Source organism: Chrysochloris asiatica, unplaced genomic scaffold (assembly GCF_000296735.1).
Source record: "Chrysochloris asiatica unplaced genomic scaffold, ChrAsi1.0 scaffold00054, whole genome shotgun sequence".
In the NCBI taxonomy this organism is placed as follows: Eukaryota; Metazoa; Chordata; class Mammalia; order Afrosoricida; family Chrysochloridae; genus Chrysochloris; species Chrysochloris asiatica.
The window spans coordinates 9,029,724-9,055,974 of NW_006408572.1; the positions used below are offsets into that span (position 1 = coordinate 9,029,724).

The 26,251-nt window shown below is 46.8% G+C and overlaps 2 protein-coding genes across 3 annotated transcripts; one reads left to right on the forward strand and one right to left on the reverse strand.

Moving 5' to 3' along the window:
• Positions 1 to 1,709: 1,709 nt before the first annotated feature.
• Positions 1,710 to 6,105, forward strand: TNK1 (tyrosine kinase, non-receptor, 1). Of its 2 annotated transcripts, none has more exons than XM_006863363.1 (12): positions 1,710 to 1,872; positions 2,005 to 2,075; positions 2,202 to 2,393; positions 2,511 to 2,666; positions 2,782 to 3,065; positions 3,271 to 3,544; positions 4,247 to 4,341; positions 4,624 to 4,794; positions 4,989 to 5,068; positions 5,432 to 5,727; positions 5,808 to 5,903; positions 5,992 to 6,105. In XM_006863363.1, the coding sequence occupies exons 1-12, from the start codon at positions 1,710 to 1,712 to the stop codon at positions 6,103 to 6,105; spliced, it is 1,992 nt and encodes a 663-aa protein (XP_006863425.1). The 2 variants fall into 2 exon arrangements, with proteins under 2 accessions (XP_006863425.1, XP_006863424.1); XM_006863362.1 differs by having other exon boundaries at positions 4,639 to 4,794.
• Positions 6,106 to 7,314: 1,209 nt separating this feature from the next.
• On the reverse strand, positions 7,315 to 13,499 carry PLSCR3 (phospholipid scramblase 3). The gene is made up of 9 exons (XM_006863495.1): positions 13,469 to 13,499; positions 12,982 to 13,065; positions 12,814 to 12,939; positions 11,822 to 12,057; positions 11,693 to 11,735; positions 11,360 to 11,580; positions 10,977 to 11,138; positions 7,531 to 7,692; positions 7,315 to 7,371 (listed from the first exon to the last, which is right to left on the reverse strand). The coding sequence occupies exons 1-9, from the start codon at positions 13,497 to 13,499 to the stop codon at positions 7,315 to 7,317; spliced, it is 1,122 nt and encodes a 373-aa protein (XP_006863557.1).
• Between the last annotated feature and the right edge of the window lie 12,752 nt (positions 13,500 to 26,251).

The following is a 26,251-nucleotide window of genomic DNA, read 5'->3' on the forward strand; positions in this document are numbered from 1 at the left end:
TCTTGTCCTTTCCTTCCTCGCGCCAAGCCGATTCCTGCCCACTTCCCAGTTTCTCTGTCGGCCCGGCGTCCTGCTCTTGTTCCTCACTTAACTACAGTAGAGGGAAAGTGTGTGTGTTGGCGACCAGTGCCTAGAGAGCCTTGAGCCTTATTTAATAAAGGTTGGTGGAGCTGCCTTGAAGCCAGGTTACATGGAGTGACTCAGGTGTGCGGGCAGGGCTCTGTACACCTGGAGCTGAGCGCAGATGGGTGTGGATGGGACTGTGCACCTGGCAGCAGAGGGTGAGTGTGTAGGAAATACCTGAGCCTAGGGCAGGCGCACTTAGCTGCTGATCATAATCGTCTGATTTGATTTCAAGTGTTGCATTGGTTGGCCTTGGTGTATAAGAAGCGATGGATCTGGGCATCTCTCTGGTGAGGGAGCACAGGGCCTGCATAGCACAGGTATGTGTGAACACCTTGTTGTCTTCTGTGTTTATGTGGATCTTGTCATCTCACACTGCCCGTGTGGGGCAGTGAATTGCTATGTCCCAAGTACAGGTATTCAGAGATGCAAGAGGGTGTGTGGCAGTAAACCTTGGCATTTCATGGCAGTATCCTGGATAATGTCTCAGATTTGAGGGGTGGCGTAGCTGTAGCTTGGCAATATAGATACGGTTAAACCTGAAAAAGCTGAAACCTGTGTAAGGCAGAAACCTGTCAAAGAAGAAAAACTCAAATACCGTTATTTTCCACAAATAGAGAACCTTAGGAAAGTGTTATGATTGTACCCTGTCAAAGACAAAAAAACTGGGGAGACCCAGGAAAATGAAGGCTGCCCTATCCAATTCAGGCTTTCACAGGTTTCACTGTAGCCGTATGTTTCATTATACTACGTATGTGACAATATATCTTCTTCGTGTATCCTGTGTGTGTGTGCATGTACATGTACTTGCATGTCTGAAGTGAGATATGGTTAGCATCTGGATATCTCCATTGTATGAGGGGGCTTCAAAAAGTTCATAGAAAATTTGAATGAAAAGATAATGTAAATTTTCCATGAATTTTTTGAAGCCCCCTTGCATGTGCAATGGACCAAAATGGCTTATGTGTAAGGAGAGAAGTTATCTCAGGTATATATGAGTAAATGTGTACAATGGTGTACCTGAGTAGCTCAGGACAGTGTATCTGGGTGTCGGTGGGGTACAGGAACAGCATGCCATACTACATACATACAGGAATGGGGGTAGAGCCAACATACTTGAAGTCTGTAGTCAGGCAAACCAAAACCCAGTTACTGTCTAGTTGAGCCAGAATTCTGGTGATCCCACATGTGTCAGAGTAGAAGTGTGCTCTATAGACTTTTCAAGGGCTAATTTTTCAGAAGTAGATAACCAGACTTTTTTCTGAGGAGCCTCTGAGTGGACTCGAATCTTCAACCTTTGCGTTGGAAGCTGAGTACTTGTTAACTTGTACTAAGGAGAGCCAGTTTCATAGGTGGTGATGGGGAGAGTACTTTGAAATCTTGGGGATGGGGAACACTCTACCTGGGGTTTGTGTGTGTTGAGTAGCAGTGTTCCTAGCTGTCTCTCTTGTGTCCCTCCCTCTGTCCCTGAGTGTTTCCGAGGAGTTGGGGTTGAAATGGGACTGCCTCTGGGTGTCTTAGATGACCACCTTGGACTTTGTCTCTGAAAGAGAGTATCATTCTGCTTAGGGGTCTCTTCTTCAGACATGCTCCCAGAGGTGAGCTCTCTGTGGCTGCTGCAGCTGCTCCGGGACATCCAGCTGACCCAGTTTTATCGACCCATTCTTGAGGAGCTTAATGTTACTCGGCCAGAGCACTTTGACTTTGTAAGGCCTGAGGATCTGGACGGCATTGGCATGGGCCGGCCTGGTAAGGAACCCCTGCCTTGAGGCCTGGTTTCTTACCACTAGGTTGCTAGGCACTCCCCCACCTCAACACCTCTTCTGGCCTGTAAATCCCTTGACACCCTGGCCTCTGTTCTCTGATTCTGGTCTCTCCCAGCCCAGCGCAGACTGACCGAAGCTCTGAAGAGACACCGTTCTGGGCTTAAGTCCAAGAACTGGGTCTACAAGGTGTGTGTTTGGCAGGGAGAAGTGGGGCACTTAAAGGGCCAGTATAAGCCCAGAGATGGGGTGAGGTTCAGTGGCAGAGAAGAGACTGTTGTTCATGCACACTCTGATTTTTCACTCCTATTTCAGATCCTTGGGGGTTTTGCCTCTGATCAGAAGGAGACTACCCCACTCTCAAACAGCCCTCCATGTCCCCCTGAATCCGAGGGGGGACTCAAATGTCTGATCCCAGAGGGTGCTGTGTGCAGAGGAGAACTACTGGGCTCCGGCTGCTTTGGTGTGGTCCACCAAGGATTGTGGATGCTTCCCAGTGGCCACAGCGTGAGTGTCCAGGGAGCCTGCAGCTGCCTGGGGGCCTGGGTCTGCTGCTGTCTACTCTGCATGCCATGTCTGCCCTGGCCCTGGCATAGCTATTCCCCTGATGGTGCCCTTCTCCAGGTCCCAGTAGCTGTCAAGTCCCTTCGGGTGGGTCCTGAAGGACCTGTGGGAGCCAGGCTGGGGGACTTTCTGCGAGAGGTGTCTGTCATGATGAACTTGGAGCACCCACATGTGCTGCGTCTGCATGGCCTTGTACTGGGCCAGCCCCTGCAGATGGTGAGTAGATCCAGACCCCAGTTCCCCAATGGCCTGGAGCTGGCTAGCCTGTCAGGAAGGTGGGCGGCTGAAGTCCGTATATGGATGACAGCTCATCAATGTTATGTTACCTTAGGTGATGGAACTGGCACCACTGGGCTCCCTGCACGCGCGCCTCACAGCCCCAGCCCCTACACGCCCACTGGCTATGTCCCTGCTCTGCCTCTTCCTGCAGCAGCTGGCAGGGGCCATGACATATTTGGCGGCCCGTGGGCTGGTACACCGAGACTTAGCTACACGGAACCTACTGCTGGCTTCACCGCGCACCATCAAGGTGGCGGATTTCGGGCTGGTGCGGCCTCTGGGTGGTGCCCGGGGACGTTACGTCATGGGCGGACCCCGCCCCATCCCCTATGCCTGGTGAGGGGCGGAGCAACAGGTGGAGCCGGGCAAAGGGGTGGGTGTGTGGGAGGGGGATGTTTCCATGAGGACTGGAATGGAAGGCTAGGGCAAGAGGGGTCATGTCTGGAAGGACTTGAAAAGGAGGACTTCTGAAGATGATGCTCAGTGGGAGATGGAGCTTCGAGGGGCTCAAATCCTGCCCCCTTCAGCACCACTTTCATAGGTGTGCCCCAGAGAGCCTGCGCCAAGGAGTCTTTTCAACTGCCTCAGACGTATGGATGTTTGGGGTAACGCTATGGGAGATGTTCTCTGGGGGCGAGGAGCCCTGGGCTGGCATCCCACCCTACCTCATCTTGCATCGACTGGAGAAGGACCGTGCCCGACTGCCTAGGCCCCTACTCTGCTCCAGGGCCCTCTATGCCCTTGCCCTGCACTGCTGGGCCCCCCACCCTGACGACCGGCCTGCCTTTTCCTACCTGGAGGGGCTGCTCCAAGAGGTGGGAATACTCACCTCCCTAAATAGTTTCCCATCCCTCCATTCTCTCTTCCAGGGTTCTATGCACAAGACACACGTACTGACTCCTGTGCTGGCCTCTGGGACCTGGGTCTGAATAAAACTGATTCAGTCCTACCTGTGGGGAGTTTAGAGCCCTGGGAGTCAGCTTAGGGCTTAAGTGGACACAGGCTGACTGGGAGCAAAGAAGAGAGCGCTGTAGAGGGATGTGGATGTTGGACAGGCAGAGGAAGAGAAGTTCCACTTGGGAGGGAGCAGTACAAGAGGTATTTGTGAGGGATATTAACACTTGACTGTGTAAGTAAGGTACCATACTTTCACACGTATCTCATTTAATCCTCCTATCAACCTATGAAGTATAATTTTACAGATGGGGCAGTTGAAGCACTGACAGTTCAAGAAATTTGGTTAGGGTTCCCTTGGTCCCCTTAGGTAAGGACAGGTTTCTCCCTGTCCTCTGGGTTGTGTCCAACGTAATTTATGGAATCTGTCTGCCTCCCTGACTGGACTAAACTCTGGGGGACAGGGACAGTCCTACCCTCAGTCCAACATAGAGGACATGTCTGATATGGGTTTGATTGGCAGGTGCACAAATAAGGGGAGGGTTCTTCTTCTACCTACTTCCCATGACATTCCCCTTCTGACCCAGGCCACAAATCCATCCCCCTGTCCCCCATCTCCACAGGCCAGGCCTCCTGAGGGACATTGTGTGAAGGATGTCACAGAGCCAGGTGCCCTGAGGATGGAGCTCGGTGACCCCATTACCATCATCGAGGGCAGGTGATAACCCCATGACTTCTGAGCATCCCCAGGGGGACCCCTCTGAACCTTCCTGACCCCTGCTCCTTTCTCTAGGTCTTCTCAGCTCCTAGAACCTTATCCTCTATTCTCCTGTTCCCCCGGACCATGAGAACCCCACCACATCCCTGGCCTCCCTGCTGGAGCCACTACTGGCCCTCCCCTACTCCAGGCAGATGCAGCTCCATGGCACACAGCTTGAGGAGCTAAGTGTGGGCTGGACCCCAGCTCCCATGCTCCCTTGCTGCCGTCCCTCCTCACAAGCCCATTTTCCCACAGCCCTGACTCTACCATCTGGAAGGGCCAGAATGGCAAAACGTTCAGAGTGGGCAGCTTCCCTGCCTCTGCAGTGACAGTGGCAGGCTGGCCAGCCACCCACCCAGTCCACAGAAGCTCCCCACCCCATGGGGAGTACCACCAGGGAAATACCAAAGGGTGAGGACCAGAAAGGAAGATGCTGGGCTTGGAGGGGAAGAAACAGGTCCAGCAGCTTTTCAGGAAGGGAAGCCTGGGGAGGGGACCAGTGGTGAGGCTGCACTGGAAGCCCAGAGAGGGGACAGTAATAATATTATGTTGGGGGATGGTTAAGAGTGAGCGAGCAGACGATGAACTGGATCACTCTCCCTCAGGGACAAAGCAAAGATGAAGCATCAGGCTCTACCTCCAGCACGGGGCCAGAGAAGGAACATGCCCCTGCCCAGGACGAAAGGTAGCTATGTGCCAGGGACAGGCCTCCAGGTCTCTGATGAGACCAAGAGCCACTCTTCACTTCTGTCCCACTGCCCTGCATATAGACTTTCCCCCAGTTCTGCCTGTTGATATCCTATCTCTGCTGTAAGATGTAAAAAGGTTTGAAGTTCCCCTGCCTCCCCTACTGAAAGCATCTCCCATATCACTTGGCATCCATTCTGTACTTGTCCTCTTGTCCCACCTGGCACATGGACTGCCTTGAGAACAGGCTGGGTAGCTGATCTGTGTGCAGAATCATCCAGCTCAGTACCAAGAAAGAGCTAGAGGGACAGTGGCCAGCTTCGGGGCTCCCTATCAAGTTGTTCCCTTCTCAACTGTATAGGCATCTCCAAGAGCCTGGAGTCAGTTCTGTCCCTGGGCCCTCGCCCCACAGGAGGTGGTTCAAGTCCCCCTGAACTTCGACATGCCAGAGCTGTGCCTGAGGTACCCTCAATCCTGCCACCCCACCCACCCTTTGCCTCCAGCTCTTCTCAGTCAAGACAGCCCCCCAAGGTACGCCCCCCCTGGCCCAAAAGAGAACCTCCCCACAATTACCCTGTGGGGGCAGCTGGAACCAGCAAAGTCACGGTGCCGTCTAGAGGCCTGCTGGACCCTGACTTGCAGAGGAAGGTTACAGAGGTGAGATCTCAGAAGTGGCCTGATGTCCAGAAGAGGTTGCAGGCTAGCACTGTGGCCTGATGTGGCTTTCTCCCCTGAAGGTGGCGCTCAGTGTACATGGAGTCACCCACCAGGAGTGTCACACTGCCCTAAGAGCCACTGGGGGAGATGTGGTTTCTGCCATTCAAAACCTCAAGGTAGAGCCAATCTTCTGCCAGACCCCTTTCTGTCCTGTGTTTGCCCTTGGGCAGCCAGCTCAGTCTGCTCACCATCCTGCTTCCACAGGTAGATCAACTATTCCACCTGAGCAGCAGGTCCAAGGCTGACTGCCGGCACATTCTGGAGCATTACCAGTGGAATCTCTCAGCTGCCAGCCGCTATGTCCTGGCGCGGCCTTAAGTTCTGTTCCCCTGGGAAAGGGCACCAGCATGTAAATCCAGGTGGGGCCTAGGAAAACAAGGTCCTACTGCTCTCCCACTGGGAGAGATCCTGCTGCAGACAGGTACAGGGAGGTCAGCACTGACCAGCGCCTCCTCTCTACCTTGCTCTTTGGCCTCTGAGGGAGGGCTCAGGCTTCCTTGGCTGGGCCACAGCAGGCTCTATTCCACTCTGACCACAACATTGCCAAAGGAGAGCAGGACTTTAGAGGAACAGAGCTGCTACACATCATACACGGAGGAAACTTCTACTCACTGCAGAGAATGGTCAAGTGGTCATGGTGAACCATGGGAACAGCCCTCTTGAACTGCAATCATCTACCACTGGATCCTGTGGGAACAGCCATATTGACTTGGGGCATGTGGCCCTAACTGCTTCAGCCTCTTCCAGGACCCTGGTACCGTGTATTATGAGAGGGGCCAGGCCCCACTCCAGTCATCACAGTCTTCTTTGTTTCTTTCCACACCAACCCTGTCATCTGCCCCTCCCCTTATTACATATACCTTCCGAAGTCCAAAAAATTACAAAGTTTATATGAATATAACATACAAAGATGCAACCTGCTTCCTCAGGCAAGGGAAGGAAAGGGTGGATAAATAAGGCACAGGAACCTGCAGCAAGCACCAGCTGTGGGTAGGGCCCACGGGGCAGGGGAGGTTGGCACTAGGGCCCAGCCCTGATAGCAATTCGTGAGGAGGCAGGGATCATCTCAAAATTCCATGGTCTGAGGCTGAACTGATTGGCTAAGCTGATGCAGGGGAGGGGTGGCCATGTCTGCTATCCTTTGGTTCCATTTACCACCCTTTTCCATCCCAGCTCTGTCGTAACACCCCAAAGACCTGGGTTCCAAAGATCTCTTCTGGAGCAGAAGTCCTGGGAGAGGGTAGGTAGGAAAGGTTGGAAGGCCCATAGCCTGTGTGCCAGGAAACAGTGGTAGGAGGGAGCAGGGGAAGGGCTTTTGTACACACCCTTCTGCAGGGGCCACAGGTACAGGAGACCAGAGAGGTAGCTCAGGGATGGTGAGCGTGGCCCTCAGCCCCTCAGGTACCCCATCTGTCTCCTGCTGTATACACGAGGAAAAGAGTCTGCCTCTAAGAAGGGGCCAGGCCAGAGCAGGCGACCATCTTGAATTCTGTTGGAGGTGATGGTCTCCTCACCCTGAAGCGCCCTCTAGCGGGTGATGGCTGAAGGCCCAGCACCGCCTCGTTTCTCGTAGAACATGTAGTCCTATGGGGAGATACTGTCAATAGGACAGCTAGCTGGGCTCAGCTATACTGTAAGCCCCCATAAACTCTTCCCCTCACACCCACCTGCTCCTAGCAGGAGGCTAGGAAGTGCACAGAGCTCTAAGAGGAATAGAGTGCAGGGACGAAGACAGCCACTCACAATGAGGAACGTGGCTCCTAGTAGTACAGCCTTCACCTTCACATCCAGATCCATCGGGAACTGTAGGCCAAAGTCATCAGCATCCGTGAGGGCTTCTCGGACCAGGCCCCCCCACTGCTTGCTGATGCGGCCCACGCTGCGGGACTCATCCAGGGTTTTCACCTGTTGGGAGGGAGGGAAGATCCAGCTGGGGAGGAGGTAATTAATCTCACCCGCCTCCATTCATGCCCACAAGTACCATGCAGGTTGTCCACAGCATAAAGGCACCACATCTATGAGGACATCATGCACATTGTAGACTTGTACATTTACTAGGGAACATTTCTGGCACATGGCAATAGGTCTTTTAAAGAAGGGCACCTTTTTCTAGTGAACTAGCGTAGTGGTTTTCTAGTGGTTACAAATCGGGCTGCAAACCTTAAGACCAACAGTTCGAAACTACCAGCTGTTCCGCGGGAGAAAGATGAGGCGTTCTGCTCCTGTAAAGATTTACAGCCTCGGAAACCCTGTATAGGGTCGCTATGGGTCGGAACCGACTCCACGGCAGTTAACAACAAAAAAAAAAACACCATATGGGCTAGTGGCAACCTTAACAGGAAGGTGGGGAAAAGTTCACAGGATAAACCCCTTAAGAGTCAGGTACCTTGACCTGCCCTAAACTGCCCTGAACCTGCCTTCTAAACAAATTTCCTCTAGAAAATTGGGATTTAAAAATACCTGCCTCACAGGTTTGCTACATATTAAAGTACAAGTGAGTCCTTAGAGCACGCTGCAAAAGCCAAGTAAGTACACCTGACAGGCTCTCGAAACCCCACCCACTGGCACCAAGTCAATGCCAACTCATGGTGAACCGTCTGTGGCAGAGTAGAGAGTAGAACTGCTTCATAGGGTTTTAAAGGCTGTAACTTCAGAAGCACACTTTCAGGGCTTTCTTTGGGGTTGCCTCTGGGTAGGTTCAAACTGCCAACCTTTTAGTTAGTAATTGAGTGATCTTCTCCACCCCAGTAATGCCCTAAACCCAAAAAACAAATCTGGTGCAACCGAGTCAATTCCGATTCAGTAACCTTATGTAAGGTTTCTGAGAATGTAAATCTTTATAACAGACATCCTTATCTTTCTCTATAAGAGCTGCTGGTAGGTTGGAACTGTGGATCTTGTGATTAGGAGTCCTGTGCTTATCCTACAGTGCCACCAGGGTTCCTTAAGTAGTGCCCTGTTGTTAAGTGCCCTCAAGTCAGTTCTGACTCATAGTGACCCTGGACAGGGTTTCTGAAGAACGACTTCTTGTTGTAAAATGCCGTCGAGTCGATTCCAACTAGCAGGTACTAGAAACTGAACAGGGAGGGTTTGTCTCAGTCACTGGTCCTCAGATGTGCTCCAGGGATGGTTTAGAACTCTCCCATGAAGAGACAGAAACCACAAGTGCACTCTTAACCACCCTGGTGGTTGTATGAACCTCGACTTTAGACCTCTAGCAGACTAAACAGAGGGAAAAAAACATTTATAAAGCACCTATCAGGCACTGTTGTTAAGTGTCATCGAGTCGGTTCTGACTCATAGCAACCCTGTATGGGGTTTCCAAGAAGTGGCTGGTGAGCTTGAACTCCCAACCTTGTGATTTAAATCGACCTTGCAGTCTAGCACATTAACCTGCAGCGCTGCACCAGGACTCCTGTCAGGCATTAGACATATATTATCTCAGTGTCTCCTCCCAACAACCATGGGTTTTCATGTGACAAATGGGGAAACTGAGGTACCCTAGGTCACAATGTCAGTATGTGGCAAAACAGGCATTCTGACTCAGGTCTACCGTTTTCCAAAGGTTGTACGTGACATGACTGATCAGAGGTGGTAGGAGGAATGGAAACATGATCTAGTCTAATCCCCTTAGCTTATGTTGGTTACTAGGTTTGCTTTGGTTTCCAGTGTCCCTGCCACCCGTGATTGGTGCAGTTTGTGTCCTACACAAAAAACGCTTGGCTAAGACAGTGTTGTCTGCACGCCACCCATCAACCAGGCTTGTGGAGGGCTGTGTCTACTCTCCCACCAAAAGCAAACCAGCTCCATTGAGTTGATTCCAACTCATGGAGAACCCGTATCTATCCAAATAGAACTATGCTCCATAGGGCTGGTCTGTTTTAAAGTAAATCACCAGGCCTTTCTTCCAAGGCATTTCTGCATGAATCCCAATGTCTAGCCTTCCTGTTAGCAGCCAAATTTGTTAACTACTTGCACTACCCAGGGACTCCAAGGTGGCTTGTCTCTAATTTGAAAATTAAGGGAGAGTCATGTTCAGCATTGCATGCAAACTTCAACTAGAGGGAATCCGAGTCCATCTATGAGGTCAGATGAGGGCAACAATACAAAGCCTCTGAAGACTATGATTTCCATTTGTTTCTCTGAACCAAGAAGCCAGAAGTCTTGCCAGTGTGGGTGGAATTCACAAAGACTCACTGATCCTTTTCCTTTGCTGAAAGAGTGGAAGGTGAGTGACTGGAAGTGACTTCCTTCTATGTCCTTTCGATCCTCTTGCCCAACTGTCCTATGGCTCTGGGGCAATTTGTACAGCCCAGTCCCAGGCTGGGCAGGGTTTATCCCAGCCAGTCTTATGATCCCAAAGATATAAATAACCTCGAATATGGGCCATTCATAAAAGACTCTTTCTATGAGAACTCAGAGTTAACACATTTCCACTCAGAGATTACCCAGTTTCCATCACAGAGCTTCCCCCAACTACCAAGGTGACTCAATTTTAAAAAGTAAACTTAGGTAGGCAGAGCACCTTATCAGAAACTTTGAAGAGTCTGCTGGATTATACCTACTGCCCCTCCCTTATCTGCAGAGGTAATTATCCCTTAAAGGACTCAGGGGCTTATGGGGGTGCCTTTATTTTCTAGAAACCAAGGTGCTTCCTAGGTCTTACCCTGAAACTGTTACCACTTGGAGTCTCTCAACTCCAAGTTGGTGATAGGAATGCATGGTGAAAAGGGTATCACCTAAATTCCAGGATGTTGTTTGTTGTTGATGGTAGAGGGACCATTTGGCTTTCTATGTTGGTGGGGCAAACCACCGGATGTCAATGAGTCAGATCAGGCTCATAGACTTTTATGCACAGCAGCCACACAAGCCCCGCCTACAGCAGAATCAGTATCATCTTTCCTCTAAAATCTAGGCTGACTTCAGAGTTCCCTCAATGCAGAGCAGTAGGAAACAAATCAGTCTTGGTTCTTAAGATGAAACCCTCTTTGACATGCCTTTATAAAACCACTGAGCCATCTATTTCAGAATTGAGGAAAACTGAAAATGTGGGAGTAACAGTAGATATGAACTGAGAGGTTCAGTTTTAACCTTAGCATTGGCCATCCTGCCTCATGGAACTGCCATCTTGGATCACGGAAGTTGCCATCTTGGTTTATGAAGGTCCCAGGAATTCCCCTTCATTATACCTCAAAGTTAGTATCTGTGCCACAGCCACAGGTCCAGCAAGGTCCCACTACTCGCAGGACAGTCTGGCGATCAGCATCCTGGATGGAGAACTTGGGGAGGAAGGGATGCCAGGTCTGTAGTACGTGCCCAATGGTGGTGCCAGGTGGAGCCTGTACTTCCATCTAAGGTGGGTGGGAGCCAGAAAGGGTTACTGCCAAGCCAGGGTCCCCTGCTCCAGGCTGTACTTGCCCTGCCTGGTTCTATCATTTACCCAGCCTTCTCATTAGACCTTCCCATCCCCATAAGCCAAGCACACCTGAGCCACGCCCCACTCCTGACTCCACTCCATCATGGCCCAGCTCCTTATCCCAGTCTTTCTTTTGCCCCACTCCTACCCGCCCACCTCCTGGAGGCCACAAGGGCAGCAGCTGCAGCCACAGTGGAGAGGGCGGAGTAGGCGCAGCACTTCGCGGTCCCCGGAGTCCACCAGGCGGACACGCAATGGCCGGCGTGCGCCACAGCACAGGCGGGCGCAGCAGTTGCTCTCCTCAGCCGCTTGGCCCAGGGACTGTCCAGTGCCTGAGCGTAGTTCATACCGGTTACTGGCTTCCCAGCCTAGGAGCGCTGCCAGGGGTTATAAAAGTTCCACTGAGGCTCAGGGGCAAATGCAGGCCCAAGAGCCCACCATCCCTGCTCCATCACAAGGCACAACCTCTTAAGCCGTCACCTCACTCACCTTCTACTCGCTCAACCTTCTGGTGAATCAAGATCTGGTCAATCTAGAATGAGAGTAGGGATGCTGCCGACATTAGCTGGCTGGTCTGGATGGCGGTTCCCCTGTCACCCCCCCCTCTCTCCCACTGACCTGCACCAAGAATTCAAGGCCAGAGGGCACTCCTGGCAGTGGCAAGAAGGGGGCAGCAGGCCCTGGGGCCACGGGGCCGGGCGAGGGGAAGAGAGCGAAGCCAGGAGCAGGGCTGGGCACCTGGGCGGGTACCGGCGCCTGCGCGGGCCCAGGATGCAGCCCCAGCTCAGGGTATCCGGGAGTCACAGGATAGGGAGGTGGAGGTGAAGGGGCATAGCCTTTGGGGGACAAGTAGCCTGTGGAAACAGGGATCAAGGTTAGAAAAGGGCGCATAGCTTCATCCCCTCGCTCTCAGTCCCCAGACCATAAGGCAGCACGGTTAAAGTGGTGGGGAAAGTTGGGACATATGAGGCGAGGGAGCAGGGAGGTGGCTCCCCGAAGGAAGGGAGGAGCCCTTGTAGCTAGTCCGAGCACATTCCCGGAGGATGTGTGGGGCACTGGGCTCCCAAATCCATGGGGGGGATAACGGAGACCTCCAGTCCTGTGCCCACTTACCTGCCATGGAACAGAGGTGAGAGTCCGGGGCTGTCCAGGCCACTTAGTTTTAGAAACGGAGGCAGGCTCGGAGACAGCCAGATAGACACAGAGACAGACACAAAGACCGACGGGCAAACGCGGAGAGGCAGTCGTGCCCGGCGCCGGCCCAGGGTCTTGTGGGCGGTGCCTCTGACTCCAGGAGAAACCGAAAGTGTCAGCGGGTGGGGCGGGGTACCTGGGACCCTGGATTCCCTCAGGGGCCCCAGAACCGCCCCCTCCCTTTGTTCTCCCATTATCCGGCGGAGGTGGCCAGACAGGGACAGCAGAATAGATTGACCCTTGGTCAGACCGTCGACCCTACCTCAAGAGAAGCTTCCCTGACCCCTCCAAGCCCCATGCTCACCTGAAGCCCCCAGAATTGCCTAAGTGTCAGGCACTCCGCGTCTCTTAAGAACTAATGGAGGTGGGCCCTACATTTAACTCCGCCCCCCAACTCTCCCAGGTCCCGCCCCTACTGGCCTGGGTGCTGCGCCTGCGTTGATTTTCCTCCCAAGAGGAAGCCGACTGCACCGCACTCTCCTTGACGTCGCCGGTGTCCCCGCCTCTTCCTCCCTGACTGCAGTTGTGGAAAGGAAGAGCTCCTATGGAGGAAGCACGCTGAAACCCAACCCTGTGACACTCACCCTCCACCCCCGCCAAGCTCACAGGCGCAGAGCACTCGGCGCCCTCTGGTGGGGATGTGGGCCTCCTGCGCCGCGCTCCCGGCCCTAAGCGTGAGGGACCCCGGGCTCCTCCTCCCAAGAGCGGTCTGGGCCTCACTGAAGCGGCTTACCTTGCTTCACGTTCCTACTTTGTCTTCTGTGACTGGCTCTGGCCCCTTTTCTGTCTCCCTGGGGTTGTCTCGCCGTCTCCTTTCCCTGACTGAGCGGGGCTGGGATACCACGGTGACCCACAAAGACACCTTGAAATAACTTCCTTCACGCCTTACCAGCCAAATAGGTGACAGACTACCAAACTGCCAATAATGAGCGTGTGTGAGGTCAGGTGAGGCTCAGAGGGCCATAATAGGAAACTAAGCTTCTTCCAAAAGTCACTTACTTTGTCGGGGGCTCCTGGACTGTCTCGCAGGCAGGGGTGGTTTACCCAATAAAAAAGTAAGCACTAACTTACTTGTGCTCACTTGCAAAGACAAGTAAGCCATGCTTACCTTGTTTAATGGGTACTCCATCCCTTCCAGGGACTGTAAATTTGAAAAGAGACTTTTGATCTGCAGAAGATGCCGGGAGGTTGGGAGACAGTTGCCAACCATGCCTAAAAGCAGAATCTTTTATGTGGTGAAATAATGTGAAATTGTTCAGTACAAACTAGTTAAGTAGACACATGGAGGGCCACCCACCAAGATGAGCAGTGGAAGAGGCAAGTTTGGGGGACTCCTGCACAGTGTCGACCCCTCTCACAGACTCAGCCTGATCACTCCCCTGGTATCCCTTATTGCTTTGTTGTTGTAAGTGCCCTGGCGTGGGTTCCCACCCATAGCAACACTGTATAGGGTTTCCGAGGAGCAACTGATGAACTTGAACCACCAACCTTGAGGTTCAAACTGACTTTGCAATCCAGCACATTATGCCAGACTCCACAAAATCTCAAACGTTCAGAAATTCAAATAGCAAAGACACTATAGGACAAGCACTCAATCGCAAGGTCAGTTTGAACCGCAAGATTGGTGGTTCAAATTTACCAGCTGCTTCTGGGAAGTCCTATACAAACAGGGTCACTATGAGTCAGAAAAGATTCAATGGTACTTAATAACAACATATGCGAGACAGCATTTGAGGTGATAGGAATAAATAGCAGTAAACAAAATGGATCCAAATTTCTACCCTACTGCTGCTTACAGTCTAGTGGAGAAAAGACAGTAAATAAGCATAGTGGTAGTGGTTACGAATCGGGCTGCGAACCTTAAGGTCAGCAGTTCGAAACTTCCAGCTGTTCCGCGGGAGAAAGATGAGGCTTTCTGCTCCCGTAAAGATTTACAGCCTCGGAAACCCTGTACAGGGTCGCTATGAGTTGGAGCTGACTCCATGGCACATAATAACAACAACAACAAGTGAGAGTGCTCTGAAGAAAATTAGAGCAAAATTAAGAGAACAGCAAGTATTTGCAGGAATTGCCACTTTAAATAGGGTGGGCTAGGAAGGCATCACAGAAGATGATAGTTGAGCAGACTAGATAGGAGGTGAGGGATTGACTCATGCAGACCTCTGATTGAAGAGTTTCAGGCCGAGGGAACAGCAAGGCCAAAGACCCTGAAGGCAGAAGTTTGCCTTCACTGGTTCAAGGAACAAAATGGAGGCCAGTTTGAAGGAGGGGGACGGTGGTAGAGTTGAGAAGTTACAGGAGGCTGGATCACATATGGTCATGTATACCAGTGAATTATACTGAGTGAGATGGGAACTTTTGGAGGAATTGGGCAGAGAAGTGATATTAATAGTGGCCATGCTAGGATCATTTGGAGTGCTTTAAAAAAATATTTCTTCCTAATTTATGGCATAAATAGATGGACAAACATAACTTAAAATGAACAAACAGAATATAAACTAGAAAAATGGAACCTCCTATAAAAAAAAGGGGTCCTGGTGTGATGCTGGAGGATAAGAACTGGACTGCCAAACGCAAGGTCAGCAGTTCAAACCCACCAGCTGCTCCTTGGAAACGCTAGAGTCACACTGAGTCAGAACTGATTCAACAATACTTAACAAGAAACAATAAAAATTAAATACCTAGTTTTATCAAAAGACTTCACCAAAAGAGTAAAAAGAGACCCTAAAGACTGAATAAAGAAAGAAGCTCTGGTAGCATAATGGTTATAAATCGGGCTGCTAACCTCAAGGCTAGCAGTTTGAAACTACCAGCTGTTCCATAGGAGAAAGTCTCCTGTAAAGACTTACAGCCTCAGAAACCCTATACAAGGAGTCGCTATGAGTTAGAACTGACTCCATAGCACACCACCATCACCACCAAAGACTGAATAAGGAACTCTGTGGCTCTGTAGAATAAGCACTGTACTGCCTGCCAACCACAGGCCAGCAGTTTGAGCCTTTCAGCCACTTTGAAACGGTTTTCTGTTCTCAAAGCCTCAGAAACCCTTTACAGGGTTGCTATGAGTCAGAATCGACTTGACGGCACTTAACAACAACAAAGATAGGGGATAGTTTTGACAAAGACTTCCTTTGTTGTTGTTAATTGTCATCTAGTTAGTTCTGACACAGAGCAAGCAACCCTATATAAGCTTTCCAAGGAGCAGCTAGTGGGTTTGAACTGCTTTGTGATTAGCAGTCTAGTACTTATCCTACAACGTCACACCAGGACAAATCTCTAAAATTTATAGAAAACTTCAACAACAAAAAGACAAATGGGCAAAGAACATGAACAGACATTTCATCAAAGACATTCAAGTGGCTAGCACACACATGAAAAGATGTCTGTGAGTATTAGGCATTGTTGATTGGTATTAGGTACCCTCATATGAGTTCTGATTCATAGTGACCCTATGCACAACAGAACAAAACACTGCCTGATCCTGTGCTATCCTAATTTTTGTTACATTTGAGTCCCTTGTTACTGCTACTGTATCAACCCATCTTATTGGGTGACTTTTTCGCGGATCCTCTATTTTACCAAGCATGATGTCCTTCTCCAGGGACTGGTCCCTCCTGATAACATGTCCAAAGCATAACAGATGAAGTCTCATCATTTTCGCTTCTAAGAAGCATTCTGGCTTTACTTCCTCCAAAACAGATTTTTTGCTCTCTGGCAATCCATGGGACTTTCAGTATTCTCCAACACCATAATTCAGATGCATTGATTCTTCTACTGTGTGCTTTATGCATTGTCCAACTTTCACATGCATACTAGTCTATCGAAAATACCACAGTTTAGGTCAGGCGAACCTTAGTCCTCAAACACTTTGCCCTTTAACGCTTTAAAGAGCAGATATGTCTAATGCAATACATCGTTTGATTTCTTAACTGTTACTTCCATGGGTATTGATTGTGGATCCAAGCAAAATTAAGTCTTTGACAACATCAATCTTTTCTTCATTTATCATGATGTTATTTTTTTTGGTCCAGTTGTTTTCTTTATACTGAGACACAATCCTTACTGAAGGCTGTCATCTTTGATCTTCATCATTAAGTATTTGAAGTCCTTTTCGCTTTCAGCAAGCAAGGTTGTATCATCTGCATATCACAGGTTTTAAATGAGTCTGCCTCTAATCCCGATGCCATGTTTTTCATATAATCCAGCTTCTCAGATTATTTGCTCAGCAAACAGATTGAATAAGCATGAAAGGATACAGCCCTGGTGCACACCGTTCCTGATTTTAAACAGTTCAGTATCCTCTTGTTCTGTTCAAACAACTTCCATTTGGTTTATGTATGGATTCCTCATGAGCACAATTAAATGTTCTGGAATACCCATTCTTCACAATTTTATCCATAGTTTGTCATAACCTACACAGTTGAAAGACTTTTCATAGTCAATAAAGCACAAGTAAACATCTTTCTATTATTCTTTGTTTTCAGCCAAGATCCATTTGACGTCAACAATGATGTCCTTAGTTCCCTAGTTCCACGTCCTGTTCTGAATCCAGTTTGTACTGTTGCAACCGTTTTTTAATTATCTTTAGGAAAATTTTACTCGCATGTGATATTTAATGATATTGTTAGATTACTTCTGCATTTTGTTGGGTTACCTCTCTTTGGAATGGACACAGATATGGACTTGTCCAATTTGTTGGTCAGGTAGCTGTCTTCCACATTTCTTGGCATAGACAAGTGAGTGTCTCCAGTGCTGTATCACTTTGTTTAAAGAGTTCAATTTGTATTCTGACAATTCCTAGAGCTTTGTTTTTCACCTGTGTTTTCAATGCACCTTGAACTTCTTCCTTCAGTATCATTGGGTCTTGATCATATGCTACCTCTTGAAATGATTGAACATTGACCATTTCTTTTTGGCACAGAGACTCTGTATTCCTAATATCTTCTTTTGATACTTTATACATCATTCAATATTTTGTCCACAGAATCCTTCAACACTGTAAGTCTAGGCTTAAGTTTTTCTTCAGTTCTTTCAGCTTGAGAATTTCTGAGCATGTTCTTCCTTTTTAGTTTTCTAACTCCAGGTCTTTGCATATTTTATTATATTTGATTTTGTCTTCTCAAGTTGCCCTTTGAAATTTTCTGCCCAGTTCTCCAACTTCCCCTTATTTATTTCATTCACTTTAGCTTCTCTATGCTTAAGAGCAAGTTTCAGAGTCTCTTCTGACATCTGTTGTGGTCTTTTCTTTCTTTCTTGTCTTTTTAATGACCTTTTGCTTTCTTTGTATGATGTTCTTGGTGTCATTTTACCACTCTTCCAGTCTTTGGTCATTAGTGCCTAATGCATCAATCTGTTCTTGAAGTGGTCTCTAAGTTCAGGTAAGATATAGTCAAGGTCATCTTTTGTTTCTCATGGACTTGTTTTTTCTTCAGCTTCAACCTGAACTTTCATATGACCAATTGATGGTCTGTTTCAGAGTTTGCCCTTCGCCTTGTTTTACCAGATGATATTGAGCTTTTCCATCATCTTTTTCCACAGATGTTGTTAGTTTGATTCCTATGTGTTCCACCTGGTGAGATTCACATGTATAGTCACCCTTTATGTTGTTGAAAAAAGATATTTGCAATAAATAAGTCATTGGTCTTGCAAAATTTTATTACGCGGTCTCCAGCATCATTTCTATCACTAAGGCCATATTTTCAAGTACTGATCCTTTCTCTTTGTTTCTAACCTTTGCATTCCAATTGTCAATAATTATCAATGTATCTTGATTACATGATTCAATTTCAGATTGAAGAAGTTGGTTGTTGTTGTTAAATGCCGTGGATCGGTTCCAATTCATAGTGACCCTGCACAGGGTTTCCGAGGCTGTAAATCTTTACGGGAGCAGAAAGCCTCATCTTTCTCCCGCAGAACATCTGGTAGTTTCAAACTGCTGACCCTGAGGTTAGCAGCCTGATTTGTAACCACTACACTACTAGAATTCTTGAATTTCATCATCACTGGCTTTAGTGGTTGGCATGTAAATTTGAATAATAGTTGTATTAACTGGTCTTCTTTGTGGGCAGATGGATATTATCTTATCACAGAGTTGTACACTTCAAGCTAGATCTTGAAATGTTCTTTTTGATGATGAATGTAACCTCATTCCTTTTCAATTTGTTACTTCCAGCATAGTAAACCATGTGGTTGTCAGATTAAAAATGGTCAATCTCAGTCCATTTCAGCTCACTAATGCCTAGGATATCAATCTTTATGTGTTCCATATCATTTTTTACAACTTCCAATTTTCCTAGATTCATGCTTAATACATTCCATATTCTGATTATTAATGGATGTTTGCAGCTGCTTCTCCTCATTTTCAGTTGTGCCCCATCAGCAAATGAAGGTCCCTAAAGCTTTACTCCATTTACATCATTATGGACAAGTCTAGGAGTCCTGGTGTGGCGCTGTGGGTTAATGCACTGGACTGCAAAGTCGGTTTGAACCGCAAGGTCGGCTGTTTAAAATCACCAGCCACTCCTCTTGATAACCCTACACAGGGTTGCTATGAGCTCAACAGCACTTAACAACAACAACTTTGAGGAAGCAGCTTTTCCCCAGTACTATTTTGGGTAGCTTCCAACGTGAAGGGCTCATTTTCCAGCCCTATGTTTGACAATGTTCTACTACTATTCTGAATATTTTCAGTAGCTAAACATTCAGAAGGAATCTGCCTCGTCTTCTTCCTAGACTATCTTAGTCTAGAAGCTCCACTGAAATCTGTCCACTATAGTTCACCCTGCTGGTATTTAAAATAACAGTGATATAACTTACAACATCACAGCAATATGCAAGCAACCACAGTACAACAGACTGATAGATGATCAGTGAGCATTAGAGAGATGCAAATCTAGACTGTCTCACCCTGGCAAAAATGACAGTCATCAGTGATTTAAAAAAAAAAGCAAAACAACAAATGCTGGCTAGGCTGTACAGTGATTGAAATTCTACTGCTGATGGGACTGTAAAATGGTACAACCACTATAGAAAACAATATGGTATTTCCTTAAAAGGCTAGAAATATAAATACAATAAAATTCAGCAATATCACTCCTAGATATATATCTTAGAAAATTAAGAGTTATAGCACAAATAGACATATTCACAACCGTGTTCATTGCAGTATTATTCACAATCACCAACAGATGGAAACAACCTAAGTGCCCATCAACAAATAATGGATAAATTGTGATACATATGCAATAAAAAATAATGATGACTCTGCAAAACATTTCACAACATAGAATCTGAAAGACATTGTGCTACGTGAAATAAGTCAATCACAAAGGGACAAATATTGTATGAGATCACTGTTATAAAAAGTCAAGAACAGATTTATCCACATAAAGAAAACTTCTTTGATGGTTACTAGGGATGGGAGTGGGAAGGAATGAAAATCACCAGCTGGATAGTTGTTATTGTTGTTGTTAAGTACCATGGAGTCAGTTCCGACTCATAGTAACCCTGCACAGGGTTCCCGAGGCTGCAAATCTTCACAGGAGCACAGGAGTTAACTGTTGTTGCTAGGGGCTGTCCAGTCGGTTCCAACTCATAGTGACCTTATGCACAACAGAACGAAACACTACCCAGTCCTGTGCCATCTTCACAATGCTGTTAAGCTTGAGCCGATTGTTGCTACCACTCTGCCAGTCCATCTCATGGAGGTCTTCCTCTTACTCTCTGACTCTCCATTTTACCAAGCATGATGTCCTTCTCCAGGTACTGGTGCCTCCTGATAACATGTCCAAAGTATGAGAGACAAACTCTGGCCATCCTGAATCCTAAGGAGCATTCTGGCTATACTTTTTCCAACACAGATTTATTTGTTCATCTAGCAATCCATGGTACTTTTAATAGTCTTCTCCAACACCATAACTCAGTTGCATCAATTCTTCTATGGTCTTCCTTATTCATTGTCCAACTTTCACATGCATAGGAGGCGATTGAAAATATCAAGGCAAAGGAAAACACTGATAGGTTCAGAAGAATACAGGGCAGCTGCAGTAAATGCTGTAACAATTGCAATCCCACAACAATAATAACAATGTGTGAGTGGATACACAGGTAAATACGTATGCTAAACAGGTGAGAGAAGTCATACGGAAGTACGCCTGCTTACATACATAGATATGATTGTGGGTTACTTCTACACACAGGTTTGTAAACGCTGCTTGTATATATATAGGTAAGTAAAAAGCATTGCTACTATGGTTCCAATGTATACATGCAGAGGTTTATTCCAAACAAAACATGTTTAAACATATCTCTGTGGTCAATGGATAGAATTAGACAAGTTTTATCAGTAGTATACTTGTCTCAGTTTCCTTAGGGTATTGAGGCGCAGTGAATTACTTGATATGGCTCTTCTAGCTACAGTCTTTGTAATCCCCACCAAATGACTGGGCAACACTACACAAATGGAAGGTACTTGTGGCTTGGATTGGATAGCTTGCTAATAATGTAAATAAGGTTCCAGATACCCTTGTGGGGTGGGACCATGCAAATAAAGTGTACGGAACCCTGATGAGGAGATTGGTCAATTTTGCCATCATGCTAAATTCTAAATGAGCCATTCTAAAGATGGAAAGGGGGATCTCACTAATACCAAGAAAGAAGAGTTAGGCGTGTAAAGTATCCTTGGGACCCATGACCCCTGCACTTCCTCAATCTGGAAGCTAGAGAGCTGTGATACTGAGATGGCACGGGATGACATGGAACCAGTAGTGGCAGAGAAGCAGCAGACCCGGAAGACTTAGAGAAGATGGAGCAGTGAGCTTTTCAGCCCTTGAAGTGAGAAAGCTGGGTGCCTATGGGCACGGAACTGGCAAAACTAAAAGAATTTTCTGCCACTCATCTGTCAGTTTGTTGTACTGTGGTGGCTTACGTGTTGCTGGAAGTTATGCTACTGGTACTTTAAATATCAGCAAGGGTCACCCATAGATAACAGGTTTCTGCTGAGCTTCCAGACTAAGCCAGGCTAGGAAGGAGGAGAGACAGACTACTTCCAAATATTTAGTCATTGAAAATCTTATGGAATATTGTCAGCACCAGAATATTGAAACATGATGAAGAGCAGAGAATATCGTCAGATCTAGTGCTAGAAGATGAGCCCCTTGGGTTGTAAATCATTCAAAATACAACTGGGGAAGAGCTGCCTCCTCAAAGTAGAGTTGACCATAATGACATAAATGGAGTAAAGCTTTTGGGACTTTCATTTGCCGATGGTGGCACAACTCAAAATGAGCAGAAACAGCTGTAAACATCCATTAAGACATCCCCATCACCGTCCAGCCCTAATTTTGCCTTATCCACCAAACTGAAATAACATTGAGAAGATATATGATTTGAATCCCTTGAAGAAGCTCTTTTGATGTGGTGTAAATCAAAAGGTACAGAATTCTTTGGGGAGCAGTTTGAGCTATGTAAACACTGCCTTCAGAAGTATATAGACCTAGATCAAGGATATGTTTAGAAATAGCTTCATATTTTGATATTTTTACTTGATAAAAATTTCTGTGATTTTATAGCAATATGTTTTGACCTATCCTCATGGAACAGAGCACATAGTGGGGCATAGTTATAGAAACTATGTTGACATTAGGATTGAACTACTGTACTTGAAGGCCAAGAACCCTATTGTCATGGGGACATGTAGGTAAACTGGCAAAACATAGTTCATAAATAGAATGTTCTATATCCTAGTCTAGTGAGCATTTGGGTCTTAAAAGCTTGCAAGTAGTTATCTAAGAAGTAATGATTGGTCTTTTCCCACCTGGAACAAAAGAGAATGAAGATAACCAAAGACTCAAGGAAGTAATCAGTCCAAAGGACTAATGAACCAGTCTCTTCTAACCTGAGACCAAAAGAACTAGATGGTGCCTGGCTACTGCTACTGACCACTCTGATCAGGACTACAATCGAAGGTCCTAGTTAGATTGGATTCAAAATGTAGAACAAAATTGAAAAAAAAAACACATTAAAGACCAGATTTCCTGGTCTGAAAGAGACTGGAGGAACCCTAGAGGCTATTGCCCTAAGACAACCTACTCACTTGAAATTAAAGACTAAAGATAATCCTGGAAGCTACCTTTCTACCAATTAATAAATGGGTCTGTAAAATAAACAACAATACCCAAGAAGAATGTGTTCCTTAGAATAATCAGCTACTTGAGGGTAAAAGGACATTTGCTCAAAAGCAAAGATGAAAAGGCAGGAAGGGACAGAAAAAACAGATAAATAGAAACAGGGAACCCAGGGAGAAAGAGGATAGAGTGCTGATACATTGTGGGGATTGCACACACTCCAACGTCACAGAACAATTTGTGTATGAATTATTGATTGGAAAACGAATTTGCCATGTGAACTTTGACCTAAATGTTCAAAAATAAACCAAAAATCTTCAAAAACTTCTCCCTGAGCCCCATTTGTTATATAAATGAGCACAACACTGTGTATTGACATATTCATTTGTTTCTAAAATAAGCAGACTTTTGGCTACTTAAAGCCTGAATGCTTTATACAACCCATGCATCCAACACCTGTTATATCTATAGATAAAACTTTGTCGTTATAGGGACTGCAGCCTGCTGCTACCCCCTGGTCCAGAGACTTCCCACTTAGCTGCACAGAAATATTACCTAGACACTTAATGTCTAAGTAGTGCAGGCATTCCATTCTCCCCTGGGAATTTCCTTGTCCTCTTCTCCTTCTGGTGGCTCCTTAGATGGCTTTCCTCTGGAGTGCTTCCTGCTGCAGAGAACTGCCCCCTGAATTTGAGCTGTCAAATATTTTGGGCTCCAAAAAAATTGCTTGTTGTGCAACACTGCTATCTGGTGGTCATATGTTTTTCTCTGATCAGCCCCTAACTCCTTCAAACTCATGCACTACTCCATAATAGTTCAATACAATATCTGGGAGTAAAGGGGGAAACCTAGGCAACTTTTGAGAATTCCCCCAGCAGATTTTAATATGCAACCAAGGTTGAGGACTGCTTGTGAAGAGGATCTCTGAGGCTGCTTTGTCAAGAATAGATTATAGGTAGACAAGGGCAGAAGGAAATTATTAAAAAGACCTAGGTGAGATATGATATTGGTTTGGACCAGGGACCAGAATGGTAGCAATGGAAGTGGTCAAAAATGACCAACTTCTGGATACATACTTGAGCCAACAGAATTTGATGGCTTGAATGTGGGGTGTGAGAGATGAGGAGTCAGCTTTGATTCAGGCTTTTGACCTGAGCAACTGGAAAGAGGAGTTGCCATTTACTGAGATGCTGAAGGCAGCAGAACAGGGGTAAGGTTGAATCAGGGATGGGTTCGGGCATGTCCAACAGATCTCTGTTTCTCCTGCCTCTGCCAATTGGATTACACAAATTATTCTCTACCAGTTGCCTAAACTCAGTCACCCTAGTCCCTTCTCATCCTCATCTATTCAATCTGAGAGGTACCTCTTGAATATATGATTTTCTTTCTTTCTTTCTCTCTCTCTCTCTCTCTCTTTTTAATGTTTTATTGTGAATTATGTGATGGTTTACATGGGAGAACATTAACTTTACATTCATCCTATGGTATATCATTACATTGCCATGGTTTACAATCCCATCCATGTATCATCAACCAACCAAAGGGTATACCCTGCAAGCCTGCCTCCTGGTCTTCAGCAAGCAGCCCCTCCCCCTCTTTGGGCCTAGAGTCCCCAGCTGCTCCATCTCTCCAAGTGGTTGTCTCTACCTCCATCTCTGGTGTCACTGTTTCTCTGGGTAGGGCCCCACACTCCGCTCTTCTCCCTCAATGGTCCCAAGGACCTCTGGTCTTGGACTGCAAAGTCAACCCTCCTTTTGCTACAAAACATCTACCTTTATATTTCCAACCCTCACAGTCAGTCCTGATAGTAATTATTCACTATTGTGCCACATGAATGCTATCCCCATCAATCCAGCCCAGACAGACTGGATACTACTCAGTGGAGATTCTACCTTCCTCTGCGCCCTCTGTATCTAGGCTCCCTCTTGAAAGCTTCTTGCCATTGTAGCCCCCACCCCATTTTGGGTAGCCAATGTCCAAGTTGCCCATCCCTGTCTACTCTGTGTATGGAGGGGGTGGGAATGATCCTCACTGTAAATATTTGTTCCCTCTTTTGAGCTACTGCATCCATAGGTGTAAGTCAAATTCATCAAATTGTATCAGATTACTCTTTTTTCCCCCCTTCTTTCTTCTTCTAGTTGAGCTTTAATCATCCAGCCATTGAAGCCAGGTCAAGTGGGTGTTATCTGCAAGTGCGGGTGTTCTTATGCATATGCCCACTCTTCTTGTCAGTTGGACGCTTCGTTCTCCACTCTAGTCCTCTGTAGCTATGTCACTGAATCTGGGCCCAGGAGTCCCCAGGTCTTGCCACACTGCTGGCCAACCAGGTATCCACCTGGGTTCACAGGAATCTATTGAACATGGTAGGACTTTTTAGCTTGCAGCTTCATACTGTTTTTCCCTCACTTCCCCTTATCAGTGACCAGCGTGGTCACTAGTCACAGAACATGTCTGCTCGTGTATTACCATTGAGCCTTAGTCTTGGAAAGGGGTTTACTTTCTCCTGGGCAAGCAACTTGCTTGTTCTTGTAGTAGTCAGTTGGACTGCCATTATATTGTTTTGTATTTTTCCTTTTGGTCTTTCTTTCAAGAAGTATCTTCTGTTCTTCTAGCCACTCCAGGCTGGTCTGCTTGTCGTCCTTTCAAGTGGAAATTTCCCACCTCAGAAGATTCTGGATGGGGTTCAAGATTCTACTTATGGTCTTATGTAATGCAGAGGCTCCGCAGGAAGCCTCTTTCACTGGGCACATTGTAGCCACATTTTAGGAATTCCAATCAGTTACAGGCAGAAGACAGACTTACAAGCTTTCTATGGTGATATTTCTGGCTATTCATTTCTCTCCCCCTCAAGTGTTTATTTTATAATGGTATACAAGGGAGGCCAAGATTCAAAGGACATCCAAGCATCTTAACATTATTTCCCCCTTTTTACCTATTCAAACCATGCCTCAATCCCTGTATCCCAGAGTCCTGTTGTTCCAAGGTTGTGCATACATCATTATTTACCTCTGTCCCACTTAGCCCATGCAAACCTGCCTAATTGTTCTCCCATCTGCCTTGTTCTTACTCCTTTCTCTTTAACCACATTACCATTACCAGTTGCTGTCAAGTCAACTGTGACTCATGGCAACTTTATGTGTGTTAGAGTAGAATTGTACTCCATAGGATGTGTGGTTTGGTTTATTTTTTGCCTTTCACAAACATTTTATTTCAATTACTATTCATTAGAATTATATGCACACAGGAGAGACCAGCAACTTTAGAGCTAGTGACTATCTCCCCAACTTTCCTGGAGATTTTATCAAAGGCTCTGAGAATGTTTGCAGACCATGGTTATTCCTTTCCAGTTTTACTAATCCCTATCTCACCCCCCTTTTCTTTTAATTCCATCTTTATTTATTAATTTATCTATTACTCTAATACTCTCTATGTCTTTTTTTTTCTTTTAAGGTTTTTATTGTGGATTGAGTAAAAGTTTACAGGGCAGATCATAAGTTTTACATTCAACAAATCATACACCTTGTTTCATTACAATGATTATAATCCCCTCCATGTACCATCAGTTACCAGTGTTTCCCTCTATTCACGTTAGTTTTAAAAAAAAACAAACACTCAGGCATATATAATAATTTACACCACCAAAGGGCACATTCTGCAAGTCTGCCTCCTGGCCACCATCTCTTAGTCCCTCATTTCCCATGAGTCTAGAGTCCTCAGGTGCTCCCTCTCT

Excerpts from the sequence above, each read along its gene's own strand:
- TNK1 (XM_006863363.1), top strand. The coding sequence starts at position 1,710 with ATGCTCCCAGAGGTGAGCTCTCTGTGGCTGCTGCAGCTGCTCCGGGAC. Across the intron at positions 3,066-3,270 it reads CGCCCCATCCCCTATGCCTG|GTGTGCCCCAGAGAGCCTGC; the intron begins GTGAGGGGCGGA and ends CCACTTTCATAG. Across the intron at positions 4,342-4,623 it reads ATTACCATCATCGAGGGCAG|CCCATTTTCCCACAGCCCTG; the intron begins GTGATAACCCCA and ends CCTCCTCACAAG.
- PLSCR3 (XM_006863495.1), bottom strand. The coding sequence starts at position 13,499 with ATGGCTTACTTGTCTTTGCAAGTGAGCACAA. Across the intron at positions 12,058-12,813 it reads CAGGCGCAGCACCCAGGCCA|GCTACTTGTCCCCCAAAGGC; the intron begins GTAGGGGCGGGA and ends CTGTTTCCACAG. Across the intron at positions 11,139-11,359 it reads GCCCTTGTGGCCTCCAGGAG|ATGGAAGTACAGGCTCCACC; the intron begins GTGGGCGGGTAG and ends CACCCACCTTAG.